This window comes from Lepisma saccharinum, chromosome 23 (genome assembly GCF_977018435.1).
Source record: "Lepisma saccharinum chromosome 23, izLepSacc3.1, whole genome shotgun sequence".
Classification (NCBI taxonomy): Eukaryota; Metazoa; Arthropoda; class Insecta; order Zygentoma; family Lepismatidae; genus Lepisma; species Lepisma saccharinum.
This window is the reverse complement of record NC_139251.1, coordinates 38,102,419-38,120,341: the sequence shown is the minus strand read 5'-3', so window position 1 is coordinate 38,120,341 and position 17,923 is coordinate 38,102,419. Positions and strand designations below refer to the sequence as shown.

The 17,923-nt window shown below is 37.1% G+C and overlaps 1 protein-coding gene across 5 annotated transcripts in view; it reads left to right on the top strand.

The window, feature by feature from the left end:
- Window positions 1-17,923, top strand: part of Sec16 (endoplasmic reticulum export factor secretory 16) — a 106,745-nt gene continuing 88,822 nt past the window's right edge. For 4 of the 5 annotated variants that reach the window (XR_014444003.1, XM_083144420.1, XM_083144419.1 and 1 more), the window contains exons 1-5: window positions 1-125; window positions 4,729-4,818; window positions 10,215-10,360; window positions 13,069-14,224; window positions 16,690-17,570. Coding sequence is in view for 4 of the 5 variants with exons in the window: in XM_083144420.1 (XP_083000546.1) it covers window positions 4,776-4,818; window positions 10,215-10,360; window positions 13,069-14,224; window positions 16,690-17,570 (2,226 nt within the window). In the remaining variant the exon portion in view is untranslated. Of the gene's footprint in view, window positions 126-529; window positions 619-4,728; window positions 4,819-10,214; window positions 10,361-13,068; window positions 14,225-16,689; window positions 17,571-17,923 lie in introns of those variants that run through there. The other variant, XM_083144417.1, reaches the window with a different exon arrangement.

The following is a 17,923-nucleotide window of genomic DNA, read 5'->3' as shown; positions in this document are numbered from 1 at the left end:
GCTTCCGTCGTATCGTACCAGTTAGACTTGAGTCTTTGAACTCCACGTCATGAAGAAATTCCAAGTTACTTGAGAGAAATTGTGTAGTTTTCCGGAGAAGTGTTTTGTCTTGTAGTTTTATTAATGTATGTACTAGAGTACAATTATGCAAATGTTTTATTGTTTTATGAAGTGATATTCTTTGTACGTGTATAGATTAAATATAGTTTCAGAATCCAGTTCCATCTGGGAACTCTGTATGTTCAATTCACTGTAACATTCATTGAGAAAGTGCACTTTTTCCGTAATCGTTGAATTATCTTAACCTGCGTGTGGATAGTGCATTCATGTTTTATGCTTAGTGAAATTTAGTAAAAGTTCGCATTGAGGCAGTTAATCTAATTTTATTTACAAGTAATTGTGTCATATGTACCAGTGCACAGAATTGGAGCAGTAGAACATTTACCGCTAGCTGTATGTGTGAAGCGAAACTTGTCCTAGAGGCTGAAGTTTTCGCATAACCCAGCTGATTATACGAACGGCGAAACGCGTATCTGCTAAGGATTTCTTTCTGGACAGGTTTAGTTTTATTTTCAGTAATGATGTAGATCGAGGAGATGATCTTGTCGAAAAGTGCAAGTAATTGTCGTCTGTTTTCATTTTAAAGAGCAGTTTTTGAAAGCTATACCAAAATTTGAGCAGATTATTTCTTTCATATCTGGCCAATCACTAGGATCAATGTTAGCTTCCATCCTCCGTGTAAAGAAAAAATCTTAGACCAATTTATACTTAATAATAATGGTTTATTTCCATAATACCAAGTACATAGCAATGGAAAACGTCAGTAGTTATACATATTTAATTAATTGCACTCACGCCACAATGACAAAATATGCTGTCCAATTTGCTGTTTTTCGCGAAAATGTACATGTTTTGATAGTTGTTTGATTCTTTGTCCAATTTGCATGGCTTGTTGTTAAATTATTTTCTTCATTGACCATATTTGCGTATGGAGCCCAGGAATCTATGAAATAGCCCCGTCTAGTTCGCTGCACTTTTTGACACACTGTCCAGTGTCAGGGTGGTGCAAGTAAATGACGTTCAACCAACTAGATGGAAAGCGGTGTTCAAGTTCAGAAGATTTAACAAATGCCCGTCTCCTGCTTTAAACGGTCATTTGATTAGTTAGTACTCTAGAGGCACATAGTGGTTTGGATCCCACTTTAAACTGCAGGTCCAGTCCTGATTACCCTTACTGTGCATAAAGTGGGCTTAAAACACCAAATCAATCAATCGATTAGTTAATACTCACCACGTGATCATAGTGCAAACGGTGATGACACGAAATACACTACTGGAATCCAAGTCAACGAACTAGACGACTCTGTGTTTCACCATGTAGCCAACTAGATGCTTCGGTAAGACTCTACTTTACGTCCTTTTCCTAAGGAATATGTGTCATATATCGTTGGAAAGGTTATTGTATAAGGAATTCAACAACATAAATCCCAAGGTGAGGAAAAAGTACCCGGAGGAGGAAATCGATAAAAACAGATGTTGTCCGGATATGCATAATTGAACGTACTAAGGAAATTTTACGATGATGAAGCACATATTTAGGGGTGAAATGAGTGCTAATGGAACCTAACCTCGTAGGCATACCTCGTCCCTGTGAATGGTTCGTGGGGCTTTCGTCGACAGAAAGTGTAAAAAGAAAAAGGTACTTACCCGAAAGGTGCCGGCTGTCTGCAAGCATGGTTTTGAACGATGCACTAAATTATCTAGTGCCGAAAGTAATTTCCAAGTGCTTCCTGTTCCAGAAACCATCCAACCAGAGGTACGCAATTGTGATCTGTGATCATACACACACACACCGCGAATGCAAGGAAGCAATCACCACGCAGAACGCACTAGCAAAGCACACCAAAAGGCAATAAGGACGTAAAGTAGAGTCTAGCCGATGCTTCGGTGCAAAGAGGGTCAAAGAGTGCAGTGAAATAGACGGGGCTATTAACTTCCCTCTCTAAAGTCTCCAAACACATGTACTTTCCTTTGTGATGTCCATGTTTCAGAAGCTTGTATTAACACTGGTGTGATCAGATTCTTATAGATGGTTAATTTTAATCCCCTTGAGAGCACCATACTCTAAAATGCTCTTACTGTTGCTATATGTTATAATTAATCCCAGACATGCAAAAGAATTAACATTTTTTCAAAAGGAAAATTTTTACTGATACATATGTTGGTATGTTTGTTTTACATACTTTACCTGCTGCCATATATATTGTGTCTTTCTGTCAGCTCTTAATCTGCTTTTTCTGTTGACAAATATTTCTTTGACAATCTGTAATGATCTTCAGACTATGATTACCACAAGTTGGTATGTGCTGTACATAATCCCCCAACTTGTATTTCATCTACTCTTTTTTTCTAATGGACTATTAAAGAGCAAGTATACTAGAGCATCACCTTGTTGCAATCCATTCCTTAAACAGAGATACCCTCTGATTCACACCATATTTCAGGTATAATTCGCATTAACATGGAACTATGAAAGTCCTCATGTCTCTCCATGTGAGGTGGTGGTGTCTGGAAAAGGGTTATACCTATGCTGCAGCATTGTTGAAAGTTTTATGCATGCTGAATTTTTCAGTTGTTGGCTGGTCTAACTGGGTCTATTGTTTGGATACACTTTCTTTTTCATCTGTTTGCATCCTTCTGTCACCTGTTAATATCTATGTAGGCACATGACTATTCTCAATACTATATTTCCCTTGTAATTCTAAGCCAGATTGGTGGCTTGAGCATACTAAGTGGCCAACTTTCCATCTTGCCAACAAAGTGTGAGGGTTCAAGTCCTGGCCTCTGCTTGGGTGTTTTTTTGGTATAATTTGACAATACAGGGGATTTATCCAATTTGTTTGAAATTTGGGATACTTACTAATTTGGGCCTCGTAATCACGAATCTGCACTTAAAATTTGGCGCTTATTTGGGGGCAGGTGAATCCGGCCAATTTCTAACATACCTTTAACAGGGACTGTATAGAGAAAGCGGGAGCAGAGCTGAGGCGGGGCTGCGTTAGCAGTTGGGGGCGGTAGGTCAATTACCCCAGGGGTGGAGCCCGGAATCGGTGGGAAATTTGGACTCAAAAATTTCAAACAGCAATATTTGACCTTCAGTCGGCTATAAATTGGTAAATAGTTCTTTTTGCTCTCCAGATTTATGTTCTTCTCAATTAGCATTACATAATGTTCACGAAAACAAAAAGTCCGAAATCGAGGGTGTAGAAAAAATAACTTAATTTAGATTATTTTGCTATTTCCATGTGTGAGCGCCAAATTTTAATTGCAGATTCGTGATTAGGGGGCCAAAATTAGTGAGTAAGCCGAATTTAAAACAAAATGGAGAAATTCCCGGTATTGTAAAATCTCTCTTTTTTGTGATTGTATTGTGGAAACACCAGCAAATAAACCTGCACAGACCCGTGACTCCTGTGCACTGAACTCCCGCGAGGAGGGAAAGGGCAGGGTGGACTATGCTTCGTTATGCCCCAAGCTGAACAGATCTAGAGGAAGGATTTTAGCCAAAGGTTCTTTTGTTTGTTGTCGCCCTATATCTATGATCTCAGATTTTGACGAAACTTGGCATATTTTATCCTTCAATAGTGGTGAGAAACCGCTTTTTTTCTCTCACTTTTGACAATTCATCTTTTCTTCCATTCTTAAAGCCTCCAGTGTAATCTACACTGTCTTATATATATATATATATATACTGCTGGACAAAATAAACCGGACACTTGCATTTTTTGTGATAACGCATAAATTCTGATTCGAAGGCTAATTAAATTTTGCAGAAACTGAATTAAGTACGAATGCATAAAAAAAGTCTGGGCCTATGAATGGTGCATAAGGTACTACACGATCTGCCATACATTCTGTAATATATCATTGCAATTCGGATGTCAAATATTAAGGTGTCCAGCAGTATATATATATATATATGTAAATCTATCTCCCTTATAGTGAATGACTCAAATCTTTTTGAAATTTCACAAAAATGTTAACCAAACAATAAGGATTCAAGAAAAGGAATATGGCAACATATTACATTCATATTATAGTACATCAATTAATCAATAGAAAAATTATCTAATTTCTTTGGCCAAAATCATGGTTTACTAAAATTTGAATTGTCATTGCAAGGGAAAGGTGCAACACCAACATGAGTGTTTTTAAAATGAAGTTAGATGTATGATCTAACTTACCCAGAAATAAAAAATGATGGCTTTTTCATTCTTTCTGAAAATATTTAATGGTTACCAGAATTTATATTTTTCAATTTAACTCACAACCTAATTCTAGCTTGGAAATAGCAATCAAGCATATTTTTAGAGGATGAAATTTTAAATAAGTTTTTTCATGGAAGCCTGGAAGGCAGGGCAAGAGGGACCATGCCTCCTCTCTGTAAAATTGATGTAAACTTGAAAGTAATTATTTCACACATAGGCTATCATTTTATTTCAATCACAGTCATTTGTGTTTATTATTAAATGGATATTGCAGGAACATGATAACTTTAAATTGATGAAATGTTTCTTTCATGAGGGGGGACTATTTTTCTTTCAGGAGGCGACACTATGATGGGGAGTATGAGAACATGGCATTCCTTAAGAAAGTTTAAGTATTTTTAAGACTGTTTTTTTTCCAAATGTGCTATTCATGTTCTAACATGCACTTTCTTGCTTTCAGATTGATGGTTGTAAAAATGTATTAATAAGGAAAGTTGCAGATAAATCATGTATCAACAAAGACTTCGAGGATATCAAGGCGACAGACATAGTAAATACTTTTATTATTATTATTTATTAGAACTTTAATTCAATATGGGGCCAATTACCCACTGTATCCTCTTGAGAATTATGTCAATTTTTTTTAATCGACAGATTTCAATGTGTTATGTAATGTAAAAGTTGTTGCAGCATTAGGAAAGCACAAGTAATGGAGATATTTGATCCCAAAGTATGACCCACGTAAGTTAAAACCTGCAATTTCGGAGTACTTTCGCTGCTTTTTGTAAGTAGAAAGTGTTTGCATGTACACTAAAATAGCAAAAGAAAACACCAAAAATAACTATCAGAACTAGGGCTTAGCCGATACCAATGCCGATGTATCAGTATTGTCCTCCTCTGTAGTCGAGCGGGTTAAGGCATTCACTCGTCTTGAGATCGTTCGCTGCGGGATGGTGTAGGTTTGAATCCGGCTCTGGTCGGAATTTATTTGGCCTACGTATAGGGCCGGTGGCAACCCACCATCGTGAGGAAATTGGGGAGCTCCGAGTGAGTGAGCGTAATCCGGTCGAGACGACCTACTATAATGGCTGGGGATACGTCGGGCTGACCCCCCGACTATTCCAATACTGGTTGAAGATCTCTACGCTTCGAGGTGACGAAGGAAAGTGTGGGAGGGAGACCGGCAGTCGGTAGGTAAGCCAAGGCCCTTCATGGGTTGTCGCGCTAAGGATTATTATTATTATTACTAGGGCTTAGCCGATACCAATGCCGATGTATCAGTATCGGTTTGATTTTATTTACCGATACCAGCTAATACCTTTCCGCCATTTTAGTTTTTCTCGGGGGCCACAAAAATGTCCTGCTGCACTTCCACGGACTGGAAATCATGCAAAGTTACAAGTTCCCGTTAATTTTGCACCAATATTGCATGCTAAAACTTATTTTGCGATTATGTGAGTAGTATTTTAACATTCGTATGTAATTTTTGAATATTTTGAAGTAAAACTCGCATAAAGTGATGCTTATAATTGGAAATAGTTACTTACACACTAATATTAATCAATATTTTGAACAACATTTAGTAAGTATTGGTTCAAAGTGGTATCGGCTCAGCCCTAATCAGAACCAAACCTATCAATCCTCACCTACCTACGTAAAATTATAGCTGCTGTTGTGGAAAGTGGTTTTTTGTGCTATATTCACTTGCGCGAAACCTTTGGGCCGTTCTGCTTCACAGTAAGGTAACAAATGTACTTTACTTCACAATAACACATTTCCGAGAGCTAAAATCAACTGAAAATGTTCATAAACAACAAAATCTTTATAAACCATGCAAAATATTTCACTTTCTCTAAGGGGTACATAGGGTCTGGGGTACCTCAATATGTTATGTCACTTAAGAATACTTAAGAGCTGAATGATATCATAGTTAACTTTTGGTGCTCCAAATTGCAGACGGCATAGCACGTGGTTGCAAAATGAAAGAAATGGTGAATAAATCAAATGGTGGTATGCAGCAGTAAACATTTATCAGAAAGAGCAAACACGATGGTGTTACAGAATCTTGAGAATGCAAAAACTATTGATGGAAGTTGCAGGAAATGGATTACAGGTAAAGAAATGCTTCTACCTGAAGAAACCGTTATTAACCTGTATGATCCTAGATTTGGTTATAAGGAAGAGATTTTGAAATGCATTTGTCTGGGACATAGCACTATATTGATGTGAAACGTAGACATGGCCTGCAGTCGAAAGGGAAACAAGCTTTCTAAATGTGCTACACGAATGTTGCAGATTGAATGGAAAGGCGTAAAACAAACAAAGATGTTTTGAAATGTATCACCCGAAGATGTAGGATGATGAGCCATATCCTGATCCCCGAATAAATGTGGCCAATAACCCACTGTACCATTTTCGAGAATTATGTTGTATTTTTTTAATAGATTGATTTTGATGTTTTACATAATTTAAAATTGGTTCAAGTACCCCAGAAAACACAAATAACTGATACCATAGTATGGCTTGCATATGTAAAAACCTGCCATCTTAAAGTATTTTCACTTTTGTAAAAAACATTTGCACGTACTCTAAAATAGTAAAAGAACACATTGAAAATTGCTATCAGCTCCTAAGCTGATGACATAAAATTATAGCTGCTGTTGTGGAACGTTATGTTGGGTGGGTGCTATATTCACTTACACGAAGCCTTCAGTCTGTTCTGCTTCACGGTAAGGTAACAGCCATAATTTATTTCACAATAGCACATCTCAGCAAGCTAAAACGAGAGAACATTCATAGACAACATAATCTTCATAAACTATGCAAGATATTTCACTTACTCAAGGTGGTACAGAGGGTCAAGGTACCGAATGAATAAGGAAAACTGTGCTTGAAGGAAGAATGGACCACTTTGGCAGACCCAGGATTTAGTATATCAAACAAACACTTACACAGCAATGTCACATACGCTACCTCATATTGACCAAACAAGTTGAGATTTTTACTGTGAGTTAGGTTCATGCAGGGCTTCCTCCATTCCAAAGTTCTGAATTTTTAAAGAGGACCCATATGAGATATTTAACCCCGAAAACAGTCAAAATTCCGTAAATGGCCAAGTTTGAGCCCATGCTGCAAATAAGGGTTGCATTTCTAAGCACTGATATTTTATTTGCAGACACCCTGTAGGTAGGTCTACAAATGAAAACAATTTCAAGCCTTGGACTAAACTCCTTCATTAAAAAAATCTGGCTTAAATATCCAATTTTTTAACTATTGTTACCCAAATTTCCACCATAGTCCTCCTCCTAAGAATGCAATTTTGTGCAAAACATACTTATCATAGAAGGTATGCTTCATTAGCTACAAAATGAATGTGGTTAAAGTCTCTAGCTCTAGTGGTTTTTGAGATATTAAGGTTTCCGCAAATTGTTACATGAGCAAAAAAGCCATGTGCCATGTTGGAAAAATTATTGCTCCAGGAGAACTAAAGACAATATTTTTTTGAGCACTGGTTTTTGTACGTGGAAACTGTACAAACGTATATGTACTAAAAATATATTTTTTTTTTTCTAAAATGGTCCTGCAACCACCATTTGATGGTTTGGTATGGAAGGACCCTTTGGTGCCCTCTTCCCTTTTACATTCTCTTGCAAAATAGCTTGGCAAATTCCTAATTTTTTGTTGAACTTCTTTACAAGTTCCACATGAAACTGCAATTTCCAGTAACTAGTCGTGTCTTGCAATCTGCATTTCCATACAGGGGAACAATCACAGCACGTTACTATTAATGTTATAACTTCTCAGTTTAGGAAGAGGATATTCGTGAGTTCCACATGATTGCCTGCAGGTAGCAGTAGCATGCCCCCCCCCCCCACAAGTCAAATGGTCACTTGAAATTTTTCAGAATAAGTGAACATGCCCAGATGTATAACAAAGACATGAGAGACAAGTGTATAATATTACCACATGGAGTGCTAACATTGCTTGCAGCAAGAATCATACGTTAAACAAGAAAAACCTGTGATTGCAAACTTGGAACGTTGTGATGATATTTCTTGTGAACAAAGTCATAAAACCGAGGAAACTTCAAGCACGGAACAGTGATTGAACTGTATGCCACAGTAAAGAGATTTGAGTGGTTTAAAGATGGCTGTACATCAGCGCAAGACAATCCTGGCCAAGGTTGCTCAGAGTCTGCTGTGATCGTTCCTGTGAACATTCAGTGAGTGGATTGCCTGATCCTTGAAAATCAATGGATAACATGTCACCAACTTACACAACAGGCCTGCCCATCTTTCTGTGGGAACTTTGAACCCAGTCATTCATGAACATTTGCACATCGATGCAAAGCAGCTCTCTCTAACTCTGCAAGCCTGATGCATGCTGCAGACTGACCACAACATGATTTGCACACTACATGAACTCAACAGGGAATTATTGCCACACATCTATTACAGTTCAGACATTGTTCTAAGCTATTTTCACCTGTTGTGACCCTAAATGGAGTTCCTCGGAGGTCAGCAGTGATGAAGAGGTTAAGCAAGCAGCATGGCATACTGAGAAATCTTTGTTTGCTCCTTCAAATACTAGTGAAACACTTAGATAAGTGCATTAGTGTTGTGGGGGAAGGTTCTTTCACATCCATACATATTAATTGAATAATAGTTTTTCTTGTATGTACGCATTGCTTGCATTATATAATTATTTTCCTGTAGTTTACGGTTATTACAAGCATAAGAAAACAGTTTTTCTTTGTGACGTTTCAGGAGAACACACGCTCCTTTCATCAGACATTTATTTTCATTTTGACTAAAGATACAGTTATAACAATGGTTAGTAATTTTTTAAACAAAAATAATCTGTTATATAATGGATGTTGTCAATGTTACATTGTTGTAATATAGCAACTTAACTGTGAAAAAACAGTCTGTTTTATTATTAAATTATGAATCCAAAATATCATCAGGTAATTCAAATTCATCATTGTTTTCACAAAGTCTCTTGATGTTTTCTGTTCCATTAAATTTTAAAGATGGTGGCTTACTCCATTTGTGAAAAAGAAAACTCCATACTGGATCTATGTTACCATTTTATTTAAATTAAATAATGAAAATGGTAACATAGATCCAGTATGGAGTTTTCTTTTTCACAAATGGAGTAAGCCACCATCTTTAAAATTTAATGTAACCGAAAACATCAAGAGACTTTGTGAAAACAATGATGAATTTGAATTACCTGATGATATTTTGGATTCATAATTTAATAATAAAACAGACTGTTTTTTCACAGTTAAGTTGCTATATTACAACAATGTAACATTGACAACATCCATTATATAACAGATTCTTTTTGTTTAAAAAATTACTAACCATTGTTATAACTGTATCTTTAGTCAAAATGAAAATAAATGTCTGATGAAAGGAGCGTGTGTTCTCCTGAAACGTCACAAAGAAAAACTGTTTTCTTATGCTTGTAATAACCGTAAACTACAGGAAAATAATATTAATTGAAGTATGAAGTTTTGTAATTTATTTACATTCCCCTAAAGTAGTTGAGTTAGGATAAGTTGGGATCATTGCAAGTTGAACACTTTTTGGTAGCAATAAAGCAAGTCTAAGTATCAATGAAATTGAAAGTCTCATTTTGAAATTGACCAGTCACTTTAATTCAATTACATTGTCACACGAGAGTGGTTTCATAGGTTGATATGTGCCTGCAAATTTGTTACTATTCAAGGTTTGGAAGTTACCTAATGGAAAATTTCAAGCATTGTAACATTATGTGCTTTTTTGTTCCTGCTTTACTGTGGAAAGATGTTTAATCTGGTTGACAGTATGTTGGTGGATAATAGTTGATTTCAATGTTGCATACTTTATTTTTCTATCAGTTTCAGGATAAATTACATTAATGTAAAGTTTGGTGTAAGTGTTATTGTGTTTATTTCAGCCCCTTCATCTGATAATGTTCCTCATGCTGCTTCAAACTCGGTCCAGTGGTATAACCCTTCAAATGTCCCCAAAAGTGGAGGTGTTCAATTCTATAACCCCTCAGATTTGATGCAAACAACAAATACTTCTGGCGTGGGAAACCAGGTTAGTAATTTCTCTTTTTCAATCACTTTCTTTCAGTTTTATTATCTTTTTGGCACTATTATTATTTAGTATTTTTGTTGGTTACTGTTGATGAGTTAATCTGAATACCATTTTGAACCAATACTCGCAGATTACAAGTGATACTGATTGGATGCACTCTCTCTCTCTCTCTCTTGCCTCCTCCCCCCCTTTAGCATTGTAACAATTAGAACATTCCTAAATGTTGTTATTAAGTATTCTGTTGTGAGTGTATTTACCTTAAAATATTCCAAAATTCATGAAAGATAATCAGAATATGATGAAATCCAATTTCGTTGGTGCAGTGTTTTTCGTAAAATGGTAATGTGCATAATTTCCAAGATATTTGTACTCTGCAAAGATGTTGCACCATACTCCGAAAAGTACTGCATGCATCAAAATATTTGCCCTGATTCTTAAAATTTAATGCAGACATTGTACAAAACAGGAAAAGAAAATTATATGTAGGCACACTCAAGAAGTTCAACACACCCAGAAAGTTCATTCATTCACCTTGTAAGGCCTCGATGTCGACTTCTCTTGTTATTAACTTGGTAGTCCAATTCATCTCACGTATTGTTCCTTACACATACACAAGCAACCACTGCTCAGAAGTTTGTCATACAATCACCGGATGGATACTCTTCTTGAACTTAGCACTAAGATCACGCTGCACAGTTACCACGAATTTTGTTCAATTGAGTTCCAGCACACACTCTCCCAGGACCACTTGCTCTTGTTTTTTACTAACTACAGTAGGTGGAACTACTCCATGCCGTACAAATGAAGCTTTGATAGATGGTTTGTGATATGATGCCATGTGAGGGTGATTGAATACAATCGAGGATTTTCCCTTAGTGTTATATTAGTGTCAACTCAGCCACAGTTGAAACATTTAGCAACAGTTTCAACATAGGGTGGTTCATGTTAACTCACTCACTCTCTAGCCTTCTTAAACCCAAAGGTTTATGACTGGAGGCCACCAGTCCGGGTAGTATCCCTGGATAAATTTCTGAGAAATTCACTCAATCATAAATAATAATACAGGAATAATGGAAATAATCATCAATCATTTTACATATATTAATATACATACCCACAGTTTTTACCCGCACACCCCCTATACGCCTTCATGGCATGGTGCTATGCACAGGGAAGCGCTTTACCTTTTTTTTACCCACAGTTTTTACATATTTCGGGTATTAATTCTACTTATTTTCGGCATATTTTGCATTCTTTGACTACACAAGATCTCATTCTTTATTACCAGGGAACGGATTTATATGTAGTAAAATGTGCTGAATATGTAAATACATATTTAATTATTTTCACCAAAATATGGAGTTAAATATGGACTTAAAATTGTAAAAATTTACCTTTTTAATAATATGAAACATACATAACTCTTGAGTTTTAAAACAAACAATTGATTGTGCTTCTTTCGGCATTGTTACTATTAGCGTTAACATCTTTGAGAGGGGAGGGAGAGAGAGAGAGCGCATTATTGTTCGGATGGCAGAAAACTTGTAATTAACACAGAGGTTATAATAAAGGTCGTCAACCTTTGTTTGGTGAATGTCACTTTGGACTTTCTCGGTTATTCGCAAGAAATTCACGCAACTCTTTTGGTCACACGGGAATGTGTAGTTTTTTTGTGCGAATATGGAGTATATGTTGAGAAATGTTCTGAAATATGGAAATAATATGTAAGAATAACAAACACATGTAAAATATGAGCCAAAACCTAATATATGAACAAATATGGAAAATTAAAACTGAATTTTTCGAGTCTTATCTGCCATGATGCGCAAAGATAATGAAATCCCTTCTGTTTTTTACTAATGTGATAAAGACTGAAATAGTTCAAATATTGTAATATACAAATATGTGCCAGAAATACCAGTAAAAGAAATTGTGAAATATTATCATATGGTTACATGTAGGGCTGAGACGATTCCAATTTGAACTGATAGCGATGCTTTAAAATTGTAACTATTAATAGGTGTTCAAAATATTGATTAAATTACCGATAATTTTAGGGATCCAATTTATCTATAAATATATTATAATTTTGTGCAATATTCTGCTATTTTGTTATCTTGATGAATATAAACATATAATCTGCATACTCTAGTTTTTTAAAGTAAATATTCAGCTTTGTGGTCATTGGCTATCACTAGAGGCATGCATCTTTCGTTTTTGACAAAAACACAAATTGTGAAGTAACACATTGTAATGTTAATTTTTCATGTTTTAGAGATGTATGAGTGCCTTTTCCTACCCTGTTTTGTCACAAAATGTTGCGAAATGAACTGCAAAATGTGAAATAGACTCTTTAAGGCTCAGTTGGACCTTAGGCATGTGAATGGGCGATTTTTTTCAAATTTTCCTCTCCATTCGAAAAACTTTTCATATTTCAAAATATGAAAAATTATATACACTTAGAATTCCTTCTAGAGCATTGACGTGAATTTTCATGTATTTTTCTTTCATTGTTGTCTAGATATTGTTTAATAGACTTCCGTAATCTATTTGGTGAAAAACATACATTTATTAAGGAGGAAACGTTCAAGTTCTTCAACGACCATTTGCAATTTTATGTCCATATTTTATCGGTATCAATCAAATTTTGATATCAGTCCATCCCTAATAATGCAAATTAATTTACTAATTTCGGTTCTATCCCATAGGGGTGGAATCAAACGGCACAGTTACCTACCAGTCAGCAGTGGGAAGGTGTAACACCACAACAGCCTGTGGGTGGTAGTCATAGTCATCATGCTGACCCTAACAACAGCAGTGCTGACAGCTGGAACTGGGGATCCGATCCTCAGCAGCAACAGATGTGGAACAACCAACAGATGTATGGACAGCAGTACCAGCATCCAACAGTTCACCAACAGTACCAAGCCCCCCAGCAACAACAGTACCACCAGGCAGCCAATCCTGCAGAGTACTACCACAACTACGTTCAGTCCAATAATCAGAGCAATGTGGTAAACAACACGACTGGGGGTACCGATCCGTGGAACTGGGGAACGTGGGATGAAGCAGCCAATCAAAATGATTCTTGGAACTGGACGGCTAATGAACCAACAGATGCATCCAACATATCATATTCTGCACCCGAAGCAACGACCCAAAATTATGCTGCTATGAACTCGAGTCAGAATACAAATATGTACTCCATGACTCCAGAACAGCAGCCTGTTGCTACGGAAACTAAAGTAAATAATAATGAAATAACGCCTGATCAGTCTCAGGCTAGTCAAAGAAACAAAATTTCAGATTTTGGCACAAATCAACCAAACAATGTACAGGCCGGAATGCATTATAGTGTTCAAAGAAACAATAACACTACGGATGAACATTTAAGTGCTGAAAGTAGTGTTCGTAGTTTTGATATGGGTGTTAGCGGCAGTGAGCACGAAGGCGTACATACCCTAAGTGCATCAGAAAGTGGTAGTTCATTGTGTCCCGTAAAGAGTGAATTAGAATTAGAAGAAAATGTGGCTTCCGATAGCCTCATATCCTCAGTATATACCAGATCGAGTGATAGTTGCGAAAATCAAATAGATGTTGTGCAGACTGTAGAGACGGATACAACAGACAAATCAATGTCGTCAGAGGTAGTTAGTGAAAATAGTGAGGCACATCAGTTACTTCAGGATTATGGGAAAGTTGAAGCCAGTGGTGATAACAGTGTGAGTGCAGTTTCAGAATCGGACAGTGGTTTGTTAAAATCTTCAATCGGTGAAGTTCCATTGAAAGTGGAAGATAGAAATCTATTGCCTCCATTCTATTCAGAAGTAGAAGATAGAAATCCATTGCCTCCACTGTATTCAGGTATAGCATTTTTTTTACCTCATTTTCTACCATTTTGAGATATTTTAATAGGAAATTTTACCACTGCTAATACAGGGTGAGCCTCAAAAACCTGATGATTTTTAAAATGATGTAACAGTAAATAAAAAGATTTCGTCTTTATTCATTAGCCATACATCCATATGTATGCCATCATGATTGAAAAAGAAAATATGATTTACACCAACATTAAATGTGGAAAATAATATGTTGCAAATGGCATTTCAAAAACGAAAGTGCGGTCTGAGCTTGGTGAAATGTCAGCTAGTGAGGGCTGGAATCCACACCACCTCCCCTCCCATTATCCCAGCATGCAACGTGATGCAATAACAAAACAACAATCAGCAGAAACGAGAAGTTTCAGCGACCGACTCCAGCAGTGTGTGGTCCACACTTAATCTTGATGTAAGTCATAATTTTCATCTTTCAATATTCGATCCTACCTGGTGGAGTCACATAGTGGTTTGGATCTCACTTTAAACTGTAGGTCCAGTCTCGATTAGCCTTACTGTGCATAAAGTGGACTTAAAACACAAATTAATCAATCATCTTGCAATAATAATTGCATACATATGGCTGTATGGCTAGCACATGAATAAAGACAAACTCTTTTTATTTACTGTGTTATATCATTTTAAAAATCATCAGGTTTTTGTACCCCACCCTGTATAGATTTCACTGATTCCAGTAACATATTGTATTGGTTTTAATATGGAAATCATTTTATGAATACCCTAAATGATTGTCATCTCCTTAATTATCTTATTAGCCTTAGCAAGATAAGCTGTGTATTAAATTTTTGTTTAATATTCTTCATGTATTCAGGTTGTGTCATCATATTAAAGTTTTCAATTTATTGGCAGACACCACAAAGTTCTGCATAATTCAATGAAATTAGTTCATTATGAATATTTTAATAGAACTTTTCATTTTATATGTGAATGTCACACTATGCTAGAATGCTCCTATAAATAAGTAAGTACTTTTTAAATATTCTTCACAAAGGCATGATTGTCATAATAACGAACTACTAATGCCTCATTTAAAGTAAATTTTTGTACATGTATTATATTTACAAACTATCTGATTACCTGGCATTGCCGGGAGACAGGAAAATAATGAATTCTAACTATAGTGTAAGTTTATTTATAGGTATTTAAAAGTATAACTACAGTATACAAATTATAAAGTAAAATATTTTACAAATTCACTATAATATTAATTTACCTTCAGTTTCACCTCCAGGAGCGAGAATAAATAAATTGAACGGCATTGGGAGTGTCACTATTCATCTTAGCGACCCCGAAAGCTATGGATTCCACACTAATATCGTCCGTTTTCGATTATTTTCCCAACCCCACCTCTAGGAGTGCCAGGGGTGTCTTACCCCCACAGTGTTTCTTTCCAGATTGTAAGTCATGTGTGTACCAAGTTTGGTTGAAATTGCTCCAGGCTTATGACAGTTAGGTCATTTTTGACATTTTACTTTTCACCCCCCCCCCCCCCCCCATGCCGATAGGTGATGAACTTGGAGTTGAACAATGTAGGGAGTGTGTCTATTCATCTTAGCGACCCCGAAAACAATGGATTCCACACTAATATCAGTCGTTTTAGATTATTTTTACATGTCACCCCTTCCCATCTCCACACCTAGGGGTACCAGGGGTGTCTTACCCCCCCCCCCCCCCCCCCACTGTATTTCTTTCTAGATTGTAAGTCATATATGTACCAAGTTTGGTTGAAATTGCTCCAGGCGTTCGAGAGTTATGCCGGAACAAACATACATAGATATATACACACATACATCCATTTTTATATACAGAGAGAGATTTAACAAAAACTATTACGGACATAAAAGAAAGTATGTAATTCCAGATATAAATTGTTTTGTACTCTATCAACAGAGAGCACCCATGGTTCTGAATAACTGTTTCCTGTGTGGTTGCAGGCTGGTATTTATACCATTGCATTCAATAATTTTGTGGACTATGATTTTGTTGTGCCACATTACAAGATATGATGTTTAATCCGTAGTGCTGTTGTGACAGTATCTACCATTTGGGAGTGGTTTACATGCACAATTGTTGCGATTTCTTTGAGTTGACTGTTCTTGGCTGACTGGTGTGCTTATCTTGCAAATGCTCTGTCACCTGTGCAAAAAGGCCTCCCTGATGGTGCAGTGGTAGCATCATCACCTTGTGATCAAGGGGTCCCAGGTTCAATACCCGGTGGAGGATCATAGTGGTTCGGATCCAACTTTAAACTGTAGGTCAAGTCTCGATTAGCCTTAGTGTGCATAAAGTGGACTTAAAACACCAAATCAACACTATGTAACCCGTCCATGAAATTATTGACTGCAACGGCATTTTTAAACTAAAGTGGGAATTGTATTGAACTATATGATTGACTGTTATCCAAATTGAATATTTGTATTTACTTACTTGCAGATGGCGGTGCTGATAATTCACATATGCAGTTGCACAGGCAACATCCTCATGCTGTTCGTGAAGTTGAAGGTACTCCGGATGTGGATTCCAGTGATACATACGTTGCATCTTCATTAGAGTTTCAGCATCATTCTACTTCCAATAATGACCTATCCTCAAATAAGAGTTACAGTCATCATTCCAGCACTTCGTCTCTGTTGGCATCACAAGAAAAAATTGGATTGGAAAATATACACCAGGTTTTACCAGTTGCCACTCCTGTAATGTATCCCACTAAGCCTCCTCCTCTTCGTCCTGACCTTCCTATTCAATCACCGGATGCAACATCTTCGAAGCAAAGGGAAAATCCTTCGGAAGTCAGGTCGCAGAATGTGCAGTATCATTTCCCTGCACCGGAGAACGACGTTGAAAACAAAGAGATCATACCTCCAGAATTGGAACAGCGTTCCGACAAGCAAGAAGGCACTTACGCAAATGCTCCGCCCGTGAAAACTGACCCCTCTACATCTCTATATCCAACCCAGAACGTTCCAGTGGGAGAGATGAATCTCGGTTATCCGTACCAGCCAGGCATGTTAGGTGGCGATATGCCGATGAAAGTGGAGCAGGATTTAGGCTACAATGTAGCACATTTATCTCAGGGAAGTGGAGAAGTTCCAAAGCCTTCTTTGCAGACTAGTGCCAAACAAAATGATATTGTTCAAGGTAGTAGCGCTTATAAAATTGGCACTGCTGTTTTGGAAGAAAGGAAACCATCACGTGAAGAAGGCGTGAATCTGGAAACTGTACCCGACAACAAAGAGCAACCAGACATTGATTCCTTAACTGAGCAGATGTCAAACTTGCATCAGGGTTCAGCTCTACCAGGATCAGTTCCTCAGGTAAGGTTTTATATTGTATTACTGTGTTGTTCCTCTTTGGATGTAGGTAAAGTTCCCTGTGCACTTTGTACCATGCCATGAGGCACATGTTGGAAAAGGGCTCCACACATTCTATATCTCGGTAATGTTGGAGGTGATTTGATCAGCACCATGCTCCAGCTGCATTTACCCTCCCACCCTGCCCCAGTGTTGCCCCCAGATAACCATTTAGTTGAGGCTGAGTGAGCCCCAGAGTTGCTCTATGTGGGGGCAAGTTCACCCACCCTGGGAATCGAACTAATCTCTCCCATGTGGCAGTCAGACGGATTACCGACTGCCCCCTTGCATATATTAAATATGAATCACTGGTTACA